This window comes from Triticum dicoccoides, chromosome 3A, assembly GCF_002162155.2.
Source record: "Triticum dicoccoides isolate Atlit2015 ecotype Zavitan chromosome 3A, WEW_v2.0, whole genome shotgun sequence".
Classification (NCBI taxonomy): domain Eukaryota; kingdom Viridiplantae; phylum Streptophyta; class Magnoliopsida; order Poales; family Poaceae; genus Triticum; species Triticum dicoccoides.
The window spans coordinates 24,554,746-24,581,251 of record NC_041384.1 but is presented as its reverse complement, the minus strand read 5'-3'; the positions used below and the strand labels follow the sequence as shown (position 1 = coordinate 24,581,251).

The following is a 26,506-nucleotide window of genomic DNA, read 5'->3' as shown; positions in this document are numbered from 1 at the left end:
GTCGAGTTCTATAAAAAGTGCTGGCACATTATTAATGGGGATTTGCTACCTATGTTTCATGATATGTTCTCTGGACAGCTTCATTTATTTCACTTGAATTATGGAACTATCACATTGCTTCCTAAGAAAACGGATACTGTGAGAATTGAGCAGTTTAGGCCGATCTGCCTCCTCAATGTTAGTTTCAAAATCTTCACCAAGGTCGGGACTAATAGGCTCACACAGATTGCGCATTCTGTGGTGCAACAATCCCAAACTGCTTTCATGCCAGACAGAAATATCCTTGAAGGGGTGGTTGTCCTTCATGAAACGCTCCATAAAATTCACTCCAAAAAATTAGATGGAGTAATTTTAAGGTGGATATCGAGAAAGCGTACGATAAGGTCAAATGGCCATTCCTCCAACAGGCATTGCGTATGAAAGGTTTTGATGAAGCCTGGCGCCGATAGGTTGAATCATTTACGCAAAAAGGGAGTGTCGGAATTAAAGTTAATGACGACATAGGTCATTACTTCCAGACACATAAAGGCCTAAGACAAGGAGACCCGATGTCCCCTATCCTGTTTAACATTGTGGTGGATATGTTAGCAATTTTGATAGGAAGGGCTAAGGAGAATGGTCAAGTAGGTGGCTTGGTACCTCATCTTGTTGATGGAGGTGTATCCATCCTTCAGTACGCTGATGATACAATGATCTTTATGGAGCATGACTTGGCCAAGGCGGTAAATATGAAGCTGGTGCTATGCCTATTTGAACAATTGACCGGGTTAAAGATTAACTTTCATAAGAGCGAGTTGTTCTGCTTTGGTAGAGCCAAAGACGAACAGGAGGCTTATAGGCAATTGTTTGGGTGCGAGTTGGGGGATCTACCCTTTTCTTACCTAGGTATTCCAATACACCATCTAGGCTGACAAACAGAGAATGGAAGTGTATCGAGGACCGATTTGAGAAGAAACTGAGTTGCTGGAAGGGTAAGCTCATGTCATACGGAGGCCGATTAATCCTGATAAATTCGGTGCTCACGAGTATGCCTATGTTTCTCTTATCGTTCTTTGAGGTCCCAGTTGGTGTTAGGAAAAGACTGGACTTCTGTCGATCACGTTTCTTTTGGCAAGGTGATGAACTTAAAAGAAAATACCGGCTTGCTAAACGGGATATCATCTGTAGACCGAAAGACCAAGGGGGTCTTGGTATTGAGAATCTTGAAGTTAAGAACAGATGCCTTCTTAGTAAGTGGCTGTGGAAGCTCTCATCCAGGACTGATGCCATGTGGGCGCAGATCCTTCGCAGCAAGTACCTCCAGACAAAAACATTGTCCCAGGTCACAGTCAGGCCGACTGACTCGCCTTTCTGAAAAGGACTAATGAAAGTTAAACAATCTATGTTTAATAGGACAAAGTTTGTTATTGGAAACGGTGCTAGTACATGTTTCTGGGAGGATACTTGGCTCGGCGACACACCCTTGGCCATTCAATATCCATCTTTATATCGTATTGTTCAACGACGTGAGGTGTTCGTTGCAACGGTATTTCAATCTCTTCCCCTTAATATTCAGTTTAGACGGTCGCTAGCGGGCAATCGTTGGGAAGAATGGCTCCGTCTAGTTAGGAGACTGATGGAGGTTCAGCTTTCACGCTGGAAGCTGACTAGGTCTGGAGTATTCACAGTTAAATCAATGTATATTGATGTTATTAATTCGAGCTCCATTCCAACGTCCAAGAATGTATGGGATGTTAAAGTTCCTTTGAAAATAAAAGTGTTTATGTGGTTTGTCCATAAACAAGTTATTTTAACAAAGGACAACTTGATGAAGCGTAATTGGACAGGACCTACTAAGTGTAGTTTCTGTGATCGGGATGAGACGATCAAACACCTCTTTATTGATTGCCCGCTGGCCAAAGTCCTTTGGCAGACGGTCCACATTGCGTTTAATATTAACCCACCGAATATTGTCAATGCGTTATTTGGGACATGGCTTAATGGGATTGAGCCTGACTTAGCGAGACACATTCGGGTTGGAGTTTGTGCTTTGCTGTGGACTATCTGGAAGTGCAGAAATTATTTGGTTTTTAACAGAACATCACGTATTCATTTTTTGCAGGTTATTTTCCGAGCCACAGCAGTGATCCGTTCGTGGTCGCTACTCACTCTGATGGAGGTCGGGGAGCATTTGGTTACTGCATCTATCCGCTGGGAGATGGTAGCTCGGGATATCTTCAACCGGTTTGGATGGCGGTCATGTAATAGGATAGGCAATTAGTTTACCTATCTATCTTTAGCCAGCCGGTTGTGGCGTTTTTTCCTGGCTAGTTTGTGTCTCTAGCCTTTTTGGCTCTGTGTGAGCTGTCTTTTCTTTTTTTTCAGTTGGAGACTTTGAAACCTTGTTGGCACGTTTTTATTTGGTTAATAAGATGGCCGTATGCATCACTGTGATGCAGAGGCCGGGGAGCAGGGCCGGTTCTGAAGGGGGGCGGGAGGGGCGGCCGCCCCGAGCCCCCGAGTACGAAGGGGCCCCCGATGGCTTGCTTTCCATATATTCGTGATATTAGCCCATGTGTAGACAGATTCTAAAGAAACGGGAAAAAGGTAACGAATCGCAATCTTCTCGGCTTGCCGTACGAGGCGCAATCTTCTGCTTCTACTCCGCTTCCCCACTTGGCAACTAATCCGCCCCAAGGTCTACTGCTCCCCCGCCCGTATCTTCTATTCGTGATTTTTCTGCTGTTGTCCGTGATTAGTGGAACTTCCTCTTTTTAGATTTCCTGTCGAAGAAGAAATTAACCCCGAGTACAGATTTTTCAGATTTCAATCAAACTCCTCTTCAACGCAGGTCCCTCTTTTTCTGTAGTCTTTACAGGTCGTTCATTCGTTTTATGAAGATGAAGATCCATCCTTTTCGAAAAATAAAGATGAAGATCATCACCGTACATATCTCTTTCTCACACTCCGATTTCTTCTGTTGTTTGGGATTAGAAAAGAGGAGCTCGGATTTTTGGTCGTGACTAATAAGAAGCAGCAAAATCTTGCAATTTTTAATCTTCTACCCTCCAGGTACCTTGTTCCGAGCCTTTGTTAGCAATTTTTTATTTTATTATCAGGGTTTTTAATTTATTGTTTCATTTGTATGTGTGGCAATTATCAAGATGTTATTTAGAATGTATCCATCTGGTAATGAGTAAATAAAATAAAGTTGCATATGAGTTGATTGATTTTCAGAAAGGAGATATTGACATTTTTAAACAACTAATGCAAGTACTTCTACTAGAAATTCTGAAAAATGCCTTTTGTTACTGTTGAAGAACAACCCAGTGAGAATAGGATGATAATATTAGAGTAGGCACAAACCTAATAGAAAAATATAATTGCCAATTGAGAAAAGCAACCAATTTTTCTGTGAATGCTTATGACCTTTATTTGTTGGATAGTCAACATGACAAGGCAACACAAATTATAGCGCATCGAGAATTTAGTTGCAATTGAAATAGAGAAAAATGTGGCCTTAGGGCCCCTTTAAGCCGTCTTGCCCCGGGCCCCCGAAATCTCAGGAACGGCCCCTGCCGGGGAGCCCCCCTTTTAAAAAAAAAATCGTGTTAGTGTAAGAATAATATATGGGCGGCTCTAGTATGGTGCTCCATCTGAGTTAGATGCCACGTCTTTGGTGATCTCGGCACTCAATACAAGATCCTCAGAATACGCACGTACTACCACGTGTAGATCTGATCTTTGTCTGTACAACGTTCGAGATGATGAGAGGGAGTGCCAGGTGCTGGTGCATGCTGTTGTAAATGCAAGCTGTATGGTAGTTGCCCAAACGATGGATAGGAATAATAACACACGAGCTGTGGTGATCAGAGAGTGAGTGCATTGATAGTGGGGACGCTCGCCACAGACTGGTAGGAGGGCAGGGAGGTCTCGGGCTGCTGGGCACAGCGGCAGCTTCAACGGAGATGACTAGGACGGGATGCTTCAGGCAAAAGCCTTGTGTCCATCTTGTCGGCAACGATGACCGTGACGTCTTCGGGTGTCGTTTCCTTTCTTGCAGGCGTTATCAGGAAGCTACTGTGACCCTCTTAATCTTGTTCCTTGGGAGAAAGCCTCAGATCCATCTCTGGATCAGACGACGACTGTGTTTCGATGTCGTTTCTCCCCCTTGGGGGCGTGTTTTTGGGGGCCACCGATCCGCTGTTGGCAGTTTGATATCTGGATTGAAGTGTTCGTTGGGTTGTTGGTATGCAGGGTGGTGGCAGCGGAAGTGATCTGTGGCGGCAACCAATCCCTTGGTAACCTTGATGCTGATGGTTGACCTACTCTTAGGGGCTTGTGGTGATGATGAGGTCTCGGTGTTCGGTGTTCTCTCTGTTTTTTACGGTGGCCGTGATCAGTCAGAGGGAGTGCAATATACCCATAAATGCTAGTGCTGTTGCTCCTGAAGGTGGTCAAAAGACAGAAGCTAGGATTAGTTTCAAGATCTAATCAAAGCAAAGGTAATGGTGAAAACAGCTTCCGACTCGACACTCCGTTTAATAGCAACTGACCTTCTGACGTTCTGAAATTTAATTTAAACAGCTGAAATCATCCACTTTAGAAGCTTTTGCCCGATGTGCTGCTTGGGGATGGAAATATAGTAACCATAGAGAAACCGTTTGAATTACAAGCATGCATCTCTTTCTTTTTTCTTTTTGTGTCCGTCAGCAAAAGACTTCATTTAAATCATCATCGTGGGGGCGTACGTGCACGCATGCATGCTGCTGCATGGACCGAATGATATGGACACGAACCGTCGATTAGATGTGGTATATATTAATTAAAAATGCCCATAAATTGGCCTCACCTGCCTACCGGTATGAATGCACTCACGCACCTACAAACAATTCGGGCACGTCATAGAGGGTGTTTGGATACGTTTTAGTCTCATAACTAAAAGTATTGGGACTAAAATTTACTAGCCTCACCCATGCTTGGATTCAAATACTAAAGAGACTAAAATCAAGCTAATGAGCATTTATTATTCTCCAAACCCTTCAATCCAAAACTCGAATGTATTGAAAAAGAGGAGTTAAATAAAGAGAGAGATGACTAATCCACATTTTAGTAAGGGTACCTTTGACTAAGAAAATTTAGTCTCAAGACTAGTTTTAGCCTCTCTTTAGTTAGGGGTGCTTGGAACTTTAGCCTCTTAAAAAGACTATTTTTAATCAGACTAGAATAAGTTCCTTGAATTCAAGCACTCTCTGTTCAAGTTTCAGTGTTGTTACTGTTTTCCATCCAACTCAAATGGATGGTACGCCGTGTATTAAAAACTCTCGGACTAAAAATTGATAGAATAGCTCTTCGCCATTTTTCTCTCTTCGCCCCACCCGGTCCTGCAATGGCAGGGCGAATCCCTTCCTTTGTAGTTGGTGTTGCGCGCTGGACACAGAGGCGTGCGGGTACGCGGCGCTCGCGCAGGTCATGGCGGCAGTCAGGCGCGCCGCGGTGCCGGTAGCGTGGGCGGGCTGCCTTGTTGTAGTGGCCGCATATGAACTCACGCGCTCACCAAGCATGGGTGGTGCGGCACGTGAAGCGCCGGCTCTGGCGGCGGTGCCCGTCGATTTGCGGCAGGGTGCAGGGGTGGCAGGCCTGGCCATTGCCTGCTGTGATGTGGTGGTGGTGGTGGTGACCATGCCCCGTCGGTGTGAGGATGGCTCGGGCAACGGCAGCTCCAAATCGTGCCCTTCTTGGGAGTTGTCTCACGCTGATGGGGTTATCTGGTTCTGGTTACTGGGGGGCCCAGGTGGCCCGGTGCGGTTGGCACTCCTGCGTGTCTTGGTGGCCGGCAATCAGGGAAGGTGCGAGCTTGCGGTGGTTCGGCGACTCGGTTCTGGTTGTCAGGCTTCAGTAGGCGACGTAGGGAGGTGGCGGCTCCTTCCTCTCCGGAGTCTGGACATCCGCTGTCTGCAGCTAGGACCTCAGGCTCGCGCTTGGGTGGACCAGATCTGGGCCACATGCAGTTTTCTAAGACAGCCCTACCGGACTAGCTGTGGGGGTAGGAGTTGGTACAGTTTTGTACCTATGGGTACACCCAGACCCTATCCGATTATCTTACTAGTGGGTCACAAGTGTTATAAATCCTAGGCTAATGATTGTTTATATGTAAGCTCCGTGCCCTGCCCTGGTCCTTCTGCTGATAACCATTCACCAATCATAGAAACATCTGCATGGATGGCGCCTCCACCACAAATGGAACTAGTAACTGCCCACACCACCCTTCGATTTTGTGTTGATCTTCCCAATGGATACCTATCGGGCATGGATACGCATAGGGTATAGACATGTACATGGATATTTAACCGATGGGTAGAATATGGGTAGGATTTTACGCCCATAAGTAACATGAGATAAATACGGGATTATTATGCCCGCACCATATACCCTGCCCATTGTCATCCTTCCCTCGAAAACATGCGTCTTGGTGCAATTTTCTCTTTTATAGTTATTCAACCATGGTATTATAACTAATTTATCTCTACTATCTTATAAACCGGTGTTATTGTTGATGGTGGTGAGCTCACTCCCCCACTCCACCCCAATATTCATCGTACATCTATTACCCGGCAGACTCCTCCAACTTGAAGAGGAAAAAAAATCATATCACATCACTGGTGTAGTGACATTTGTACTAAAAGCACGATGATAATTATGACATGGAGGAAGTATATACAACTAATCTAATATAAATGAATCATTTTGTGGTTCGTAGCAAAGCACGGATGTTATATTAGTTATAGTAAAACGATTGCTCATGCATTTTTTGTATATTTTGGGATCTTCGTTTTTCCCTCGCACTCATGTAAATTTTTTGTAGGGAAACAACAAGACTTTGCCGTGTACCTTTTTCTATTAATTGGGTGCACGCAGATCCTAGACTAGTTTGATTTTCCCCAACAAGTGTTTTTGTTTGTTTCCATACTCGTAAACCAAACGCAACTGTCCGGATCGAGTGGTCTGAATGTGATTTGCCTTCCAATGCAACACCTCATCGGTATGCGGAGCGATCCGGATGTCCGTTTTCTCACAAATTGGAGGCAAACCAATGGGGATTTGCGGGCATCCCGGCCGCTCCAGGTAAACGACACCCCATACCCACCCGAAAACCTCTTCCATGCCCACGCCCTGTCCCATGCGAAGCGGCTGTCATGCATTCATGCACTCTAGAGCGCCAACGCTACATTCATGCCGGCTTAGAGAGACTGCAATCATTTAGACTAGGTTAAGAGAGCCTAGTCTGCTAAATGTTTTGTTGAAATATTTTAAAAATGTAATGATTTTGGTGCAGTTTAGATGAAAATCATTTGGTTTACATGAAAATTGTTCAGTTTGTTCAAATTCGGTTTGCAATATGCGGGCAAGATTGGATGGCTGGCTCCTGTACCACTGTCCGTAGACGCATAGTCCGCGGACAAATACCATGTCCATTTTAGGGGTTTGCATTGGAGATGCCCTTAGTCACATTACTTATTTGCCAAAGCATATGCTGTGAAAACTTACCTCTCCTAGGTGGAACTCTATAATTTGACAAGGCTAATTTGTTGAATGAAGCTCAACCAGATATTATCTGTTTTCAGGCAATGGAAGAGTTCAACCAAAGACAGAGGATCAGGTTGTGTTGTCAATAATTTGCTAGGATCAACTTATTGAATAGAGTTCACCCACGTATACCTTTCCTAAAGATATTTGAGGAATGAATCGGAAATGACTCAGTACGAATAGAATGACAAACTGATTAATTATGGTCCAAATTCATCATCTGTAACTCAAGTTCATTTGAGCTAATGGTAAGCTCCAATATTATTAATTGCACTGTCCGGGGAGCAAATCATGCAGTGGAATCAAGCATAGATGTCGATGCCCCAGAACTTGGCCGGCTGGTTGCTGCGGTAGTTGCGGTCTAGGGCTTTGATCTTCTCCATGTCCTCGCTGGAGATGTCGAAGTTGAAGACCGCCAAGTTCTCCTCCAGCCTCTCTACCTTGGAGGTCTTGGGGATGACCACCGTATTCCTCTGGAGGCCCCATCGGAGGACCAGCTGCGCCGGCGTCTTGCCATATTTCTCGGCCAGGGACTGCAAGCATGGATACAACAAGCAGAGGTTGAGAAAGTATCACAAAACCATGCTTGAGGTAGTGCTTTTTTTTCTAGACTAGATGCATGCTGGAATGGAATGTGAATCTGTGTAGAGCATGAAGCAATCATGCGACTATTTGTGACACTGACCTTGATGACATGGTCGTCGAGGCATGAGACGGAGCCGAACAACTCGGTGTTGGCAGTGGAGCCGCCCAGAGGGGTATGTGCAGTGACGCGGATTCCATGCTTCTGGCAGAACTTCACAAGAGAGTCGCGCTGGAAGTAAGGGTGTGTCTCGATTTGGTTCACCGCAGGCTTTATCTTGGCGTAGGCCAAGCAGTCTCGGGTGAGGAGGATGCTGTAGTTGCTGCATGAATATTTCAATGGTTAGATTTGAGAAATAGAATTCCTCCGGCATCAGAGGTAGCCGTGAAATTTCAGATCGTCAAAGAAGTGAGGACAACGTAATGGAACTACGCAGATTAAGGGATTTATTACAGCTCGATTCTGGTTAGTCTGAGTATGCACGGCTCAAGGGAGTTAAGTTCAAAATTGGCACTTGGGAGTGCTACAACCAGAGTAGTCTAAATACTGACATTACTGTGGAGAGCGCTAAGTGTCTTTGCTTACTTGGGAGTGCTATAACCAGAGTAGTCTAAATCCTTGAATCGTACTCGGACAAAATTACCAAGGGAAAGTAGTGGTTGCACCCAGCTTCGGTGCACCCACACAATAAAACATAGCAAAAAAATTCAAAAAATTCTGAAACTTTATGGAAATGATCATCAACAAATGTTATGAGGGCTTGCATAGTTTGGTGGTCAAATAACATTCGAGAAGCTCTCTAAAAAAAAGACAAAATTATAAAATCTTCTCAAACAGTGCACTTACATTTTGACTAATTTTCAGTGAATTTTTTCTTTTTTGTAGAGAGCTCCTCGAATATTATTTGATCACCAAATTTTGCAAGCCTCTCTAACATTTGTTGATGATCATTTCCACAAAGTTTCAGATTTTTTTCGAAATGTTTTGATATGTTTTCTTGCGTGAATGCACCATGGGTGCACCGAGAGTGGGTGTAGAGGAACCACTCTCAATTACCAATTATATTTGATTACTTGACTCCGTAAAGCATGTGGATCAATTGGTAGCTAACATAATCACTTATGAAAACATTTGATCAATATACATGCATAATTTTTTGCAACTATATACAAGCATAATTGATTCGAAACCCAAAGCTAACTAGCTAGGCAACGTATGCATGGGTGTTGGTCGGAACAAATCTAGCTAGGCAGTAGGCATGCCTTTTTCGATGGGATGCAAGATAGCTAGCCCATCAGGAAAGCTAGACTGTAGACATCATTGCTTATGTCATTGATTGATTAACAAGCTTGACAAACCGATTTTAATAAGCCTCTAAAAATAGATAATTTTAGAATAATTTCATAGGAAAATTTGCGATTTGATATATAAATGAAACTCATTGTGTAGCTGTCAAACAATTAGCAATTTGATTTCTATTTGGTATCATAAAATATACAAGTGACACGAGACGAATGTTGTTAGCATGTTTGAATTAGATAGATCTATCAGTATGCATGGATGGAACTATATGAGAAAAGATGTATGGACAATAAGTAGAATAAAGATCCATAGAAGTATGCTTGGACCATCTAAGTTGGACGAGCAGTATGTAATTACTATGAGAGACAATGATGACTGATTTTCCCTTTAGGAAAATGAATGATGACGGATTTTGGAAGAACTTTGGCAATGGCCTTTATATTTTGTTCGCAGTATTTTGTTGGTAGCTTACCAAGCAGGCTGCTTGGTAATGGCCTGATTTTGGGGTTTGTATCAAGAGCAAGATGGCACAGCCAAACAAGATTCATCCGAGCGAATAGACAACCGTATAAGTCTATGCCTTGCATGACGGTGAGCCATGGACGACAATACATTTTGACTACTCATGTTACCTAATGAAATTAAATGTGGGATCCTAATACTATAATGTCGAGACTTCCCTGACAGATTTAGAAACACTCATAACATGGTAATACACTTAGTGTTACGTCCCTGATAAATAATTTATTTATGAGCTTCAGTATTTTCTTAGATTAAAAGTAATAAAACATAATCTCAATAAAGAAATTGACCCAATCCAAACGCTACCACCCTAGTGTAATTATTTCCATTGACGCACAATATTTCTTCCTTAGAATATTAGCAAAAGTGTTTTAAACGAAATATCAATGCCAAGTACACATTTGTATGATATATTTTGACTATTTTTTTTGATATATTTATATCTGTGCCTAATGGTTTATGAACATCTAACCACCAATATTATATAAAAATTTGAAATAACTATGATGTAGCAAATCTAACTGCACAAACGCACGTGCCCACAACGCTAGTTGGAAAGTAAACTAGAGGAAAAATAGTATACTGTATAATTGTGCATTGGAAGCAGGAAGCCAAGAACAACTAACACAAATTTACATAGTATATAATCGACAACATCAATTTATGAGAATTTAGGGGCACCCGGACTTGAAAGGTTCACAAAAAAAATATCTCACACTCTTTATTTAGAAAATATGGAGATAAACTCTGAGCAACAAGGCCAGCAACTAATTTGCATAGAAACCAGTAAACCAATAAATTGGAAGATTCAGAGGTACCAAATTATTCTAAACTTGCAGCAGCCAAGAGATATAGATCAAACAAATTTACTACTACTAGTAAGCAAACAGAACAACTGAACCAAACAATTTGCAATACTAAGTAAACTAAACTGTGTCCATGACCAGGATCAATGCGAAGAACATCAACTAACTGACCCAGGTGACGAAGCATAATATCTACATAGGTTAAATGAGTCAAGACCAAATGCCTCAATAATTCTAAACAAAATTCATCACAGTAAGAGCAGATCAAATAACCAATGGTAATATGTTGTACTTTACGTCTTTACCTAATTCCGATGCTACGAACCAGTCCCATGGAAACCAGATCTTCCATTGCATGCCAGGTTGTCTCCAAGGAGACAGTGGTATTGATATCAAGCACGCCATTATCACTAAGAGCACTGGCAGTGGTGCCAATTCCTATATACAGTTAAAATTAAAATACTCAATTCTGTTGGACGAAATGGAATGAAGTGTTCTTATTCATGTTACATAGGATTGCATAGGATAAATAAAAGTATCATACCAGTATGCTTTGTAGCTACAGGGAAGTGAATAAGGTAGAGATCTAGATAATCCAATCGCAGCTTCTTAAGGCTATCCTTGCAGGCTTCGACCACATGACAATGATCTGAGTTCCACAACTACAATGACAACAGACATGGAGCTTTGAATAACAGAATATATGTTGGAGAAAGAAGATTGCAACATCATTCGAGTATTGAGAGTGAAATGGGGTGTAAAGAAAAATACTTAGTACCATAACCCCATTGTTGGATATATTATCTACCCTAAACCTAGGTCAATAATTATAGCTACTAAGGTGTTGCAAAAGTGAGCCAGTTTGTCCAAATTGGGAAGGGGGAGGGGACAGGTGGGACCCCATGGTTACTATAAAGGATGTTTGAGTACCCGCCTCCTGGGGGAATCCTCAATCACCAATGCGCTCTGTGCGGTCTGATCCGTGTCTGCCTCATGCTGCTAGCTCGCTGGCACGTTTTTGGTCGTCCGATCTTTCCGGGCATTTTTCACCGCACCGATTTCCTCGAGGGTATATGAGGCATAGCAATGGAGTGCGCGCGAGGCCGCCTCGTCTGTCGTGCGCCCCTCGCAGTGCGTCTTCATCTATTCGGCCATCCGATCTTCCGGGGAGCTTCACCCTGCGGTGATTTCCTCAAGGGTCCATGACGTGCACGCCGAGTGCGCGCCCAGGGCCGCCTCGTCCGTCACATGTTGCCCAGAGTCAGGAAGTGAGGGCCTTATCTGGCCGGCCTTATTTGCATCTGCTCAGATGCTGGATGTTCTCGGGGCTTGGTCGCTCCTACGTTGGTGGTGGTGGGGATATGAGGGGTTTGCTTGGCTGGCCGCATCTACTCAGATGGCGGATGTCGTTCAGAACTGGCCGGTCCTATTTGTCTCGATTTGATCTCTTCTTTGTTCGGCACTGCCTGGTCTACCATGATGGATGCTCCTAGATGTTGGAGAAGCGTTCGCTCGGCCTTTCTGAAAACCTGGCTGCCGTGTCACCCTGGCTGGTCTTCTTTGTGGCTACCTGGTTGTTCGGTGTTGCTAGGTTGAGGGTCGTTGCCCTCGCACTGTGTGTCTCGCCTCATGCGTTGGTGCAGATGGGTACATGAGGTGTTTTATTCACCGACCTTGTTTGTGTGTGCTCGGATGGTGGATTTTGTCAGGTAGTTGTGCTTCCCGGTATAACTTTTTCGGCTTGCATGCATTGGTGGGTGTGTTAGGTGCTGACCTGTCCGGTCTATTTGTCTCTCTTTGTTCCCTGTTCGGTGTTGTCGGGTCTAACACGGGACTTGTGCGCGTCATGCAACCTAATAGTGTTGTTCGCGCCATATGCAATGTCCCATCGCTGCATTTGAGGTATGTGTCGTGTGCTGGTTCAGCACAATGCTTGTTTGTGTCTCGTGTGTAGTTCGACCCCGTGCATCCTTGTAGTGTGTCATTGTGTTTGCGGTGTGTGTTAAGTGGGTGCATCGTGTTTTGTCTCAGTGCAAAAACGCTTGTTTTTGTTCTATGTATAGTTCACCACCTTGCAATGAGTGACATGCGACTGGTCATGCACGTCTGTTTTGGGTCGGTTCATCATCGGACCAGTATCGCTTTTCATCATATCCTTCTCTCTCTGCCACAATTCGAGCATCGGTCATTTTTTCCCTGCTAATGGGCATGTGTGGACGTGTGTCTGAGCCTGTGTGGTGGGTTTAGTTATTGTGCTTGCATGCATGGTGTTGTGGCTCACAAGTCCTTTTTTGCTGCAGCCCGGTTTTCCTCTGATTTTCCTACTTTATGTCATTCACATGATGCCACACACGGCTGTCTACCCTTAGCCTCTCTTTGGAGCACATAATTCGTCGAGCGTCATCATCGATGTTGCCCTTCTTGTGCATCCCCCTTGTGCGCTCCGTCATTCGGCATGCCATTTGTTCTTCCAATTAGTTGAGGTTTGGATCTTATTTCCCACTTCCTTGTCACTAATATGCTTCTCTGGCTTATCATCATTTTCCTTTCTTCTTTGTCTTTGCAGGTGTTTGGGTTTCCTGCTTTGTTCTTTGGTCCTGACTGTTACTCTCCCTTGATACTCACACTCATATCTGTTTTTGCCTCCTACTCATGTTTGATCTATTTTTCTTAGTCATCATCCTCTTTTCTCGTTTTGTTTTCTGCAGATGCTTGGAGCCAAAGGCTTGTTGTTCAGTTCTACTCATGGTCTATTTCTGGTTCGGTCATTTGTTGTTCGAGGTAAGATGCTTTTTTGTTTCCGTTGCTCCTGCATTATTTTTGCTTTTTTCTAGCCATTTTTCCATTTTGTTTATGTTTTCATGTTTTGTTCTCAATGAGTGGAAGGTATTGCTGCTACATTTTAGCCTATATTTGAAGAAATGTTTACGTAGGTGTGTTGGCGTCCATAGCAGCTGGGATTATGACATCTATTTCGTGCTAGATAGTATCATACATTTGAAATCTGTATTTGGGCACACATTACAACTAGGATTTCAATATTCATCTCAGCTACGATCTTCTTCTAGAGTACGAACTATGGGCTCTTCCGTCGTTTGGATGTGACCTCACCGGTGGGGCAGCCTTTGGCTACTTCCATTTCCATGACCACACTTCGAGCGAATGCTTGTGAGTCCTGAATGCGGGATATGGCCACAATTTTAAGGTTGGTGTGAGCACGGCATCCATTTCTTCTCAGGCGGCCATCATCATGCACCCAAAGTAGGAATGCACCAAGAGGGAGTTCCGGGAGAGGCCGATGGCTGTTTCCTCCTCACGACGTGTGCCCTCCTCAACCCACTCGAACTACTCCCAAGCCCTCTCCTAGAACTCCCTCTTGGTGCATTCCTTTTCGGTTTTGTCGGGGAAAGGTACGAGATGAGATTGTGATCGCCGTGACATGGTCTGCGGGGGCGAGTTCTGCGGTGAGGATTTAGTTTGGTGTGTATTTGGCGCCGCCGTCGGCAGCCGATGGGGGGTTATATAGGTGTGAAGCAGAATGGATTTATAATGACGCGGGTGGGAAGTGGGTATGCGACCCGGCAACGCACATTAACTAGCAGCCATTCTGGTGGAATTATTGCTGCTCCTCCTTCGTTTTTCTAGCTACATGCTGACTGGCCTCATGAAACATCAAATGGAGCCGGATTTGGGGGAAATGGCCTAGGAGGCCCGCATACCGTATTGGTTGTTTGCTCATAGAATTGTGTTTTGCTATCTAACTTTCTATACGGATGCCAATTAGGTGGTGAATAACACAAATAGGAATGAATAAGTAAAGAAGTGCAAAAAGGCACACTTGCACTCCTCGTCTTGGGAAGAAACGAGACAAATCACCTACACCTCGCCTCAGGATGCGAGGAGCCGAGACAAGATCATTACCCAATACTATGCCACAAAATTGCATTCAGACGGTAGTTAGAAATGTATGCATGATCGATTTCATTTGATTTTACCGCCAACTAAGCACAAACCAAACAAGTGGATGGTCCTCACTTCGATCGTCAGTTATGGGTAGGCTTCGGGAGAGGCTAAGTTTGATTATGGGTGGACCATTTGGTTTAGAACGGTTTGATTAAAATGTTGCCAGGCGGCGATCTTCACCGAGGTGAAGCACATGTGTCTAGGTGTTTGTGTTTTATGGTGATGCACATTGTAATTCAATTTATATATGTTGTGGTCAATGTTGTGTTTAACCTGATCTTTATCATTACGGTCGCCTGCATGAAGTTGCTCATCGGCAATAATACTCTAGCTAGTTGCTCCCAGGGTAAACCCGTTGTACAGGTCGGTGCCCTCCAAGAAGCATCGGGAAGATCAGGGAACGTTGGGCGCTTCCACAAGGATGCGGGTCCTACCCACTTTTTGCAACATGATTTTCGCACATGAGATGAAGTTACTTCCGGACTCCAATCCTTTTTACATTTATTTTGCTTCCTATGCAAGAAGCGGTGTCTTCTCAATCCATAAATGGAAAGGAAGACGCTCTTCAAGTGCAATAACTTAATGTTTCTCAACAGGTGTTGGTGTCGGAGGTCATTACCGGAACAGATGTTATGCTGAGCATTCATTTGCACTCACTTGCCTACTCACATGAAGAGGCATGTCAAGCACATGATGTCAGACCTGCAAAATGGAGTCAAGTATCTCCAGGAGAGAACCTTCTGGACGACCTCCGAAGGTTTTTTGGAGAACAATGAGAATTTGCAACCCGGATCTTGTAGCTCTGTGATCATCTCAGTATGACCACCGGTTGCAGCTGGAAGGTGTAGCTCCTGGTGGGAGACTTGCCGTTGACCAAGGGTGGTCCGGCTTCATGGTGGCTCAGCAATTGAAGATCGGGTACTTCCTGACCTTTAAGGTTCGTACTTCCTGACCTTTAAGGTTCTAGCTAAGGATAATTTCAAGGTCATCGTGCTCAACCTTTATTGCATGGAGTTCATGGCAAAGTGAAGCTAGCACGAACAAGCGCTTGCCATGATCCAAACATAGTCATCCATATTTGTTAGGTTCCCATGATAAGCTACTATGCCTATAACTATATGCGTATGCTTATGGTTGTACCATTGTAATAACTATACATACATGTTGATGTAGTTATGGGTAAGTTTGCTAATGTCATTATGCATATGCTTGTTAGTGAAGTCGTAGTTGTGGCTATTCATAATCATACAGGGAACAAGGCACGCTTTGTGGACCATTCATAAAATATGTTGTTCATATGTTTCTTAGCTTCTTGGCTGCAGTTAGACCTTAGTTGCTAGACCAGCCATACAGTTTCAGTTTTTCTTAGTTTTGAATACCACATCCATGGATGTCTTAAAACCCTATGTTATTTTGTCGTTCTCGGTACAAAACCTCATCTAGTCAGCTTATAGGACACAATTGTTAACAGAGAATACTTTCTTATTGCAATATCCTTTCCTGCAATCATGCTTCAAGAAATCAATAATTAAAAATAACCTTGGTTGTGATGAATAGGTCCTCCCTCTTGATAAGCCCAATTTCAAATGCCTCCGCAAGTGCATCCCCAACTTCAGCCTCGTTTTGATATTTAGCTGCAGCATCAGGCAACAAACCCTGTTAGTACATCTGTTGGGGTACATCCCATGGGTTTCACCCAAAGATCGATCACATAATAAAATCAATATGCTTTTAGCCAAGGGGATTATATAACATAAAACTATCAGTATTGTTGGCTAGGGTTTCAAAAACCTACCTATTTTTGAAAATTTGTTGATAACTACCAAAAAATTGTTTTTTCATTTAAAAAACTATCATGTTGCATCGGTTACTGGTTGAACTGAATTTAACCTTGATTATGACAGGCATGGCCCACGGTCAGGACGGCATAAAATCAAACCCTATTAGTAGATTGAACCATTATGGCAGGGGAACCCAAATAGATAGGGCAAAGAAAACATGGCACAGAAAGTCAACCCCAATCCTTACCCGCGCCCCACTGGCCGCTGCTACTACCGCCTCACACCCACCGTCGTGCTCGGCCTCGCTCGCCGGTGCCAGCCAGCCGGCGAGCCACCCGAGCTCAGCGCCGCCCCGGTTCTCCTCCCTCTCCTCTCTTTCCGTCACACAGCCGCCCGGCGCAAGTCTCGCGCGTACGAGCTGATAGCAGGATCAATTCGGAACGGGGAAGAGACCGAGCTAACCGGCAGCGAGATCGGGCAAGGTTTGGATGAAAAGGGACCAAGGGCAATTTGTCCGTTGAATTGATAAGTTGTGCGTGTGTCATAGTAGTTGACTAGTGGGCCACCTGACTGGCTGGCTGTAGCCGAAGCTAAAACGTGTTGTTTGATCTCGTCTGATCCAGCAACGCGGGCGCGGCCGGCGGAGGACGAAGCCGGTCGACCGGACGAGATGGCTTATATACCAATAATTAAAAAAATATACGGCGTGAAGCAGTCCGTTGTGGAGGAGAAGAGCGGCTAGGTGAGAGACGAAGATTATTTGTGTCGGTGCTATACTGCATCTTGATGGCTATATTGTGAATCTGACTTGGCCTACATATAATGCAGAGAATGATGACTTGATGAGTCTCTCCTGCAGGGGCAACGTACGGGCGTGGGAGCCTGTTGTTCATTGCCAGCCATGTGCTGTGCTGTGTACGATCGCCGCAGCGGTACAGGTTGCAATTTGCAAGCACTCTCGGAGGCGTGCGTGTATAGTGTCTGCGGACATAGTAATTGCTGCTCCTCGTCGAGGTCTCGGGAGTGCGCTCTGGCTGGCACCCTCTTGAAGAATGCCAGTCTGCATCGGGCTCCTCCGGGACTGCAAGCTCTGACCGGCCATGCATGGTTGTCGTGGGAAATGCCGGTCATGTAATCCTGGAGGAGCAGCAGCTGTACGGCGAGGAAGAGCATCAACCGTGGTGGACTGGTGGTCGATAACATAACATTGGAAGAAATTGCTCATGTGTCACGGTTAGCAGACTCGGCACGGCCGTCACCACAGTGCGACCATGCTCGCCGCACGCGCATGATTCTGCACGTTGCGCGGCCGCTCTGCGGCCTCCGCCTGGTGCCTCAAATTCGTGGGCGCCGCCATGTCACGCTGCCCGGGGCCGCTCTGCAGGCCCTTGTACTCTGTAGGCGTTCACCCAAACACCTCGGGGCATACCCTGGAACTCGCCCAGCCGTTAGTCCGAGCCCCCAAGCCGATCGTTGCAAGGGGCCTCGCGCAGGCGAATCGCCATAGGATGGGCACAAGTCAAGCAAGGCCAGCAGCATGTAGTAAGTGACAGAAACGAGTGATCCTGGTCAGGATTGTGCATACAGACAGGTCTATGGTCGTTCTAGGGTTGAAAATGACCGGGGTTAGCAAGTATAGTGTACGAATTTAAGGGGTTGTAAGGTTGAGGTTCGATTTAGACGGGCTCTATGAGTTCATGGTTTAAAATTGATTTCACTCAACTAAAGTCTCGTGACACATTCTATATATTGAGTACCTAAGAAGTTCATCTCCACTATCTTATTTATATTACCTAGTCAATGTGTACTTGCAATGCACGTTAATTTGAAAGTATATTAAATGCATGCGGATATTAAATAGGATACTATTTGCGTATTATTATGTGATTAGTATTATATTTGGCATGAAATTAACTGCATGCTAAACATGTTGAGCGCTCGACATTGAAGCAGTCTAGGTCATTGGATTGGCATGATTTGATGGTCGAGATTAATTGAATCTACCTCTTTGGGTCTTTTTATATTGGTATAGATATGCAGTCTATCCACATCATCATAAATGCCCCACACATAACCTCTCATTTAATTGCACATGCAAGTTATCCACATCATCAAGCTAATTCATCCAATAAATGCTTCACTTTCCGCTTCCCACCACATGCATGCCATCCGCATCATCAACCAACATGCAACTATTCAAGTTTCCATTTTTCTCTTTCGACCACACGTGAGCCCTTCATGTCATGAAGCGCATGAAAGCCTTTCACATAATTCTTTTTTATTTCATTTTTCAATAATAAATAATTGGATTTAAATGTCACAAGACAGTATAACATGCATCCACCTTCCATTTACCTCTAGGTTGAATGGGGTGCGGTATTATTCTCATATATTCTAATTTTAATTTTGATACGTTCATTGCTAAAATTTCTGCTACAACGCGCGGGGCGCTATCTAGTACGGTAAGCAATCCAAACTATTTGAAGAAAAAACTCTACTATAATACAGAATGGGGGCATATCACAAGGGAATTGAGCGCTCAGGCACCGGCGGAGCTAGGATGGGGTGACTGGGTGCCAATGGAAAAATACGATAACTCTTGTAGTGGTACAAAAATCTGTATTTTCTTCAATCTATACTGCTACAGAAAAATTTCTTCACAGAATATCACAAATCTGGGGGGGCAGTGGCCCCTGCAGCCATACACATAGCTCCGCCAGTGCGCTCAGGATATCGAGCTACCTCGCGCTCAAACTCTAAAGTGCATTTTCGCACAAACCGCACAAATACAATCCAAACCCATGCGGGAGAGGATTTTCTATCATGCGCGGACATTCCCTGCATGCATTCACCATTTTGTTATGGTTGTGGTGGGATTGCTGACATCATCTGTAGTATTTTCTCTCTCATCCAACCAGACTCGCATGTTATTCCCAACTCATTGACTTTCATTCAAATAAATACTTGTACATGCCAAATATATATTTTCAAATAAAAGTTTGGTTTACATTTTATTTGTGAAATTGTGTTTTTTTCTGACAAGATCGTTAAAACAAGACCAATGTTGAATATATATTTATAAATTAATATTTTGACAGCTAAATCACCACAGTTCAAACTTATTTCATCCAAATTCAGTAATTTCATGAAAAAGCAATAATGTTTCACCTTGTTTCATAAAAAAAACATATTGTTCCACTACAAGTCACCGGTTTCATCATGCTTCTTTCTCTACATCTCGCAGAGTAACCATGCATGTTGAAAAAAATCATATTGCTTCACCGCATTTCATCACGTTTCATAATTTAAATTTGAAACTTGTTTAAATATATTACAAAGTGATCTCAACTGAAAGTCCTCGCCATCATAAACACAAATATGTAAAACGGTTCATAAATTAAACTTTTGGTTGAAAAGATATGAGTAGATTTAAACGTAAGAATAAGATTGAAACGTATAGGATAGTGAACAGCGCGTTTGTATGTGGTGACAAAAAACAGACTATGAATAGTACTCATGCATGGCTCCAAATCTGAGAACTACACAGCTAGTGTTTTCCAGTTTGGATTATTCCAACATCACCTCAGGCTCAGGGCGAAATCTCCGTAAAGATGGCACTGTCAATCAAGAACTAGTGCTCCTGAATAAAAGTAATAGATAGTGTACATAAATTCTTTGATACTTGCAAGTCTACTGCTTGAAGCCACCTAAACTAGACATCACGAACTCGCCATTTTGCTTTTACCACTTGAGACTCCACAGCGACATACACAAGCAGGCTCTAGATGAGACTCAACGGTGGAAGACGGCTCATGGAGATTCAGTGCAATTCCATTGGGTCCAGGTGGGTGCAGAGGGTGGAGAGGGGAGAGGGAGGGCGGACGCGTACCGGCGCAGTCGAAGTGGCGGTAGCCGGCGCGGATGGCGGAGTGGATGAGGCCGCCGATGGCGGGGGCGTCCATCCGCCAGACGCCTAGCCCCACTGCCGGCATCTCGTGCCCGCTGCTCAGCTTCAGCGCCTTCGCCGCCGTCCCTTGCTCCCTCGCCGGCATATTGTCGGAGTCGGAGGTATGAAGTCGACGAACGGCAGTGCACTCTAGTCGGCACCGTCTTGAAGAATGACGGTCTGCTGCTCCTCCTGAATTATAGTACGACCGATGTTTCCCACGACAACCATTCAGGGCCAGACAGCATCTGACCAAGGCCAGCATGGGACCCAGGTACTGTATAACGTAGTAACTAGTATAATTTTACCGCCTGTACTGTTCTTCGTGTTTGTGTGACTCGCAAAGAAACAAATGCCCGGTCCCAGCATGGGAAATTCACATGCGCACGGATCGAGCGGCGGAGACACGCAACGTGCGCATATTGAATTGCGTCAGTGGTCTTCTTAAACACAGTATAGACACTTATACATACACACGTACACTCGTTACTATTAATGCATAGATGTACAATCTGTCTCTATTGAGCTGACACATCATTTTGAAATTGATAAAGGTCGTCACAGACACCTCCGCAGTCAACGGAACATCTCCTCTCACAAGTGGCGGACCTAGAATTGCTGGCTTGGGGGTGCCACAATTCAAAGTTTATTCAAAATATCGTCATAATCTCAAGAAATAGTATGGAAATTGCAACAACTTGATGAATATTTAGTGTTAAGTATATATATAGTAAATTTGTTTTACAACTTTGGAGGCGGTGTCAGGGCACCCACAGTAGATCCACCATTGCCTCCCACTAAACGCGTATTATCAGAAGGCTTGGAATAAATTTAGAAAAATGAGAGCGCCAGCGTCAATTTTAGAACATTAATTCTGGTGGGCCGAGAATTCCATATTGAACACGGCTAGGGTTTTAACTTACTGTATACAACTTGTAGTTGTATCGATTCTTGTGATATATAAAGATGAGTTCCTTTACAGTACCCCTAAATGAATATGAGCCCTTCATTTCTCTTGATCCAAGCATAGATGACTGTTGGTACTCCAATATGTGTATGAGAGAGTACCAACAAAAAAAACAGGGAGTACCGTGTGCTTGGGGGTAAAAAGGTAAACTGATTCCAAGTAAAAAAAACAGTGCATCACACAAGAACCCTAATTCTAATCCTAAAAAAGCCTAATTCTTCAATAGGATAGCCGCCGCCGAATAATCTGGCCGATTACAAGAGACAGACGGCCATAGGGCCACGGACTTGCTGGAACGGCATCTGCTGGGAATGGTCATCGACCAGGGCTGGGGGGCGCCGCCGCAACACACGAGTGCGTTTGCTTTCTCGCGAAATTGGAAACTCGACCGCACTGGAGCAGGATGACTAGGGCGAGGCGGGATCATCAGGCTGGTCGGAGATCTATCACGTCGGCACTGCAGTTGTACAAATGTAAAGTTGATCTGACCGACTGGGTTCAATATGGATTATGGAAGGGCGGTGAGCGGCTGCTTTGATTGGACTCTGTCGGGCTGCTGACGAACTTCTTGCGAGCCTGATGTATCTTGCGTGTATTCCACAACAATACTTATATTTTGTGTTTTAATTTCTTTTGTACATGTTACAAAATTTGTGTGGTTTTCGAGAACTTGTAGCCAAATTCTGTTTGATCGACATAACTTCCAGCGCAAAGAAAACATATCCATCCATTGACTGATACAAGTTTTCTATCATTCCTAACTTCTATCCACCCGCTCTTGATCGGTGCCTGTGAAAAAAAGCAGATGTCAGGCAGCAACGGCGTGGTCATCATGGAGACGTAATTGCTATAATGTGATGGCGGCTGCGTTGGTGATAGGACAAATGATCTGATTAGAAATCAGAAACTGACCTAATTAAGAGGAGAAAATATTGAACTACCCTTCTAAGTGGAGGGTCGGATTTAAGTTGTACTCCATCTCTACTTGAGGGAGCACCAAGGTACCCTAAAAAAGCGCATAAAGATACCTAACCCACCCCTTGGAGGTGTGCGATTCCCTCAAACCCTTCTAAACCAAATTCTTATACACACAATAATTACAAGAGACCAGTAATTGACATAGGATTAGGCACAAGGTTAGTTTCCATGATATGTGTTTAACGCAACATTGTTAATTTGAAGCAAAAGGTTAGGCGGTAAACTGGAATGGCCTTAATCTCTGTTGCATGGCCTTAATCTCTATTGGAGGCGAGGCCCATCGTCCCGTATTTACGCCCTGGCCATCCAACGCCGCCGCCCTTCACCACGTCGGCGGCCGCCCCTCACTTCGACGTCGTAAGCCGCCTCGCCGCCCCGGATCCATTCGATCTGGAGTGCCCATAAGCCACCTCCGCCATGCTCCACTCCTCGCATGGCCATACACCGTCTGGACACGCACGCGGCCAGTGCCGATCCACTCCACGCAGCGGTCGCTGCGGCCTTAACGCCACCGCGGTCCCCAGGCTGACCTACCCCTCATGTGGACGCCACGATCTGGACGTTCTGGTCGCCTTAGCAGCTCGATACCACCCATGATTCAGGTAATTAGGTTTGTCCACGTACGTAGGCTACTAGATAGTCATTGAATCGGTACCAGTTGATGTCTTTTCGTTTATTTTGTAGATGATGCAACTCCATATATTTTGCTTTATGCATGACTTCTCTACAAGCTTATTTGGGGAGTATATTTATCAGTTTGATTACTGGATGTGATCGGGAGGTGTGCTCAGTTTTTTATTTTTGTATATTCAGATTTGATCTGAATCGCATCATATGTAGCATTCGCCTAATTATTACTTGACCGTGGAAGGGGAGTACGGTTGTGGAATTAGTGGCATCTCCTGGATGATGCACTATGAAACAACAATGTTACACTGGCATGGAACTTTTGGTAGCAGCTGGCTAGTAGATCGGTTGAGCTGATTTCAATGGATTGTGCTTAGATTTTTGAATTTGTCCTTTAGCATCTTGAGGAGGAGGTATGGACCCTCCCATGGTTATTTTCGTGGATATTTATACCCCAACATGATGCATCATACATTATTAGGCCTTCAACATGACGGTAAATATATGACTGCTAACCAGAATAAACAAAAATATTTTTTAAGATTACACGTGCAACAACTATGCGGGCCTCCGGTAGAAAGCATGGTATCCCTGAATGAGTGTTATTGGAGACATCCCTCAGCTTCGGTCGGAGGGGAATGATATTTTATCCGCATCGTTCACTGAAAAAGAGGTTCCAGATGCAATATCACAAATGAAATCGAACAAAGCACCGGGACCAGATGGGTTTCCTACGGAATTCTATACTAAATGTTGGCATATTATCAAGGACGATCTTAGGACTATGTTTCATGACTTTTTTAATGGTCACTTAGAACTATTTCACCTGAACTTTGGCATGATCACGTTGTTGCCAAAGAAAGAAAGGCAATTCGGATCGAACAGTTCAGGCCAATATGTCTTCTCAACGTGAGTTTCAAAATATTCACGAAAGTGGGTACAAATAGATTGACAAGGATTTTCCCATTCGGTGGTGCAACCGAGTCAGACAACCTTCATGCCTGGGAGGCACATCCTAGAAGGGGTGGTCTTCCTGCATCAAACGTTGCATAAAATTCATTTGAAGAAACTAGATGGGGTTATTTTCAAAGTGAATTTCAAGAAGGCATGCGATAAAGTTAAGTGGTCTTTTCTTCAGCAGGCAATGCGCATGAAAGGTTTTAATGAGGCATGGAGGAACCAAGTGGGTTCTCTAGTCCAAAAAGGTAGTGTTGAAATCAAGGTCAATGATGATATGGGTCACTATTTTCAGACTCATAAGGGATTGAGACAAGCGGATTTGATGTCTCCTCTCTTATTTAATATAGTGGTGGATATGTTGACCGTTCTTATCGGCAGGGCCAAGGAAAACGGCCAAGTTGATGGGCTTGTCCCTCATCTGGTCGATGGGGGAGTGTCCATTTTACAGTACGCTGACGACACTATTTTTTTCATGGAACATGACTTTGCAAAAGCTAGGAATATGAAACTAATATTATGTCTCTTAGAACAATTGTCTAGATTAAAAATCAACTTTCACAAGAGAGAGTTGTTGTGATTTGGTAAGGCCAAAGAGGAGCAAGACACATATAGACAATTGTTTGGGTGTGAATTGGGTTCTTTACCATTCAGTTATTTGGGTATACCGATTCATCACTGCAAGCTCTCTAATAAAGAATGAAAATGCATCGAGGATAGAATTGAAAAAAAAGCTTAGCTGCTGGAAGAGCAAGCTAATGTCGTATGGAGGTCGGCTAGTGGTCATCAACTCAGTACTAAGTAGTATGTCGATGTTCCTGCTATCTTTTTTCGAGGTGCCGAAGGGGGTGCAGAAGAGACTAGATTTCTTTCGATCCCGTTTCTTCTGGCAGTCAGATGATACTAAGAAGAAATATCGTCTCGCACGATGGGATATTATATGCCAACCCAAGGACCAGGATTTCTCGGCATTGAAAACCTGGAAATTAAGAATAAATGTCTTATGAGTAAATGGCTGTATAGGCTATCAATGGAGACGGATGGTATGTGGACACATATTTTACGAAACAAGTATTTACAATCTAAAATGCTATCCCAGGTCACCGCGAGACCAACTGACTCGCCTTTCTGGAAGGGGCTCATGAGAACGAAAGATGTGTTCTTTCGTAGGATCAAATTCTTGGTTGGCAATGGGATGTCAACTAGATTTTGGTACTCCCTCCTTCCATCTATATAGGGCCTAATGCGTGTTTCAAGACCGCCTTTGACTATTGATAAAATTAATACTACATGACATGCATAATGTGAAAATTATATCATTGAAAGCTCCTTTCACATACGAATTTGATGATGTGCTTTGTGTAAGTTGCATGTCATATATTATTGCTTTAACATTTGATCAAAGTTAGCCTCAAAAACCACATTAGGCCCTATATAGATGGAAGGAAGGAGTAGGATATATGGTTAGGGGAGACGCCACTAGCATTACAATATCCCACCCTATATAATGTTGTTCAACGGAAGGATGATTACGTGGGCACAATATTTCAAATGATACCCTTAAATATTTAGTTCAGATGATCTTTAGTTGAGGAGCGTTGGAATGCCTAGATGCACTTGGTACGAAGATTGATCGATGTTCAATTATCTGACCAACCTGATGCGGTGCACTGGAAGCTGGCTAGAAACAGAGTGTTTACGGTCAAATCTTTTTATGTGGATTTAATTAATTCTAACACAATCCCGAGGTCGATTCATATTTGGAAGGTTATGGTCCCCTTGCGTATTAAATTTTTTATGTGGTTTGTTCACAAGCAAGTAATTCTCACCAAAGATAATTTAATAAAGTGACAGTGGGTAGGTACTATATGTTTTTATTATTATGATAAAACAATACAACACCTACTCATAGACTGCCCTCTCACGAAATTACTTTGGAGAACGATCCATATAGCCTTCAACATTATCCCTCGAGTTAGCATTGAATCGTTATTTGGGACCTGGTTAACTGGGGTTGATCATCTTACTGCGTCTTGTACTCAGATTGGAATATGTGCGCTTGTTTGGGCTATACGAAATTGCAGAAACTATATAATTTTTAACAGACAACATATGTTAACTTTCTTGCATGTCATTTTCAGAGCTACATTATGGATTCGTACGTGGTTCTTACTCACTCATACGGATTTCAGAGAGCCATTGGTTACTGGGTGCAACCAGTGGGGGTGGTAGCACGGTCTATATTCATTCGGTTTGAATGGCGGTCACATAACAGGATAGGAGTCTAGGGAGCTTGTCCTTTCTGCTGTCATACCGGTTGTGCTTTTGAGCATTTTTTTCCGTTCGTTTTTGCTCCGCTTGCGAGCTGTAGTATTTATTGTATTTTGTACTACTTTAAGACTTCTTAATAAGATGGATACATGCATCGGCTGAGAGATAACCTCCTTTTCCAAACAAAAAAACGTGCAACGCATGTGCACATTTATTAGTAACAAAAAAATCAAAAGT

General features: G+C 43.8%; 1 protein-coding gene across 1 annotated transcript; it reads right to left on the bottom strand.

The window, feature by feature from the left end:
• Positions 1–7,824: 7,824 nt before the first annotated feature.
• Positions 7,825–20,619, bottom strand: LOC119271046 (NADP-dependent D-sorbitol-6-phosphate dehydrogenase-like). Its single transcript, XM_037553016.1, has 6 exons — positions 20,413–20,619; positions 16,282–16,376; positions 11,324–11,441; positions 11,085–11,217; positions 8,252–8,471; positions 7,825–8,099 (listed from the first exon to the last, which is right to left on the bottom strand). Exons 1-6 carry the CDS (start codon positions 20,573–20,575, stop codon positions 7,869–7,871), a joined length of 960 nt encoding a protein of 319 aa, XP_037408913.1. The 5' UTR covers positions 20,576–20,619; the 3' UTR covers positions 7,825–7,868.
• Positions 20,620–26,506: the final 5,887 nt, after the last annotated feature.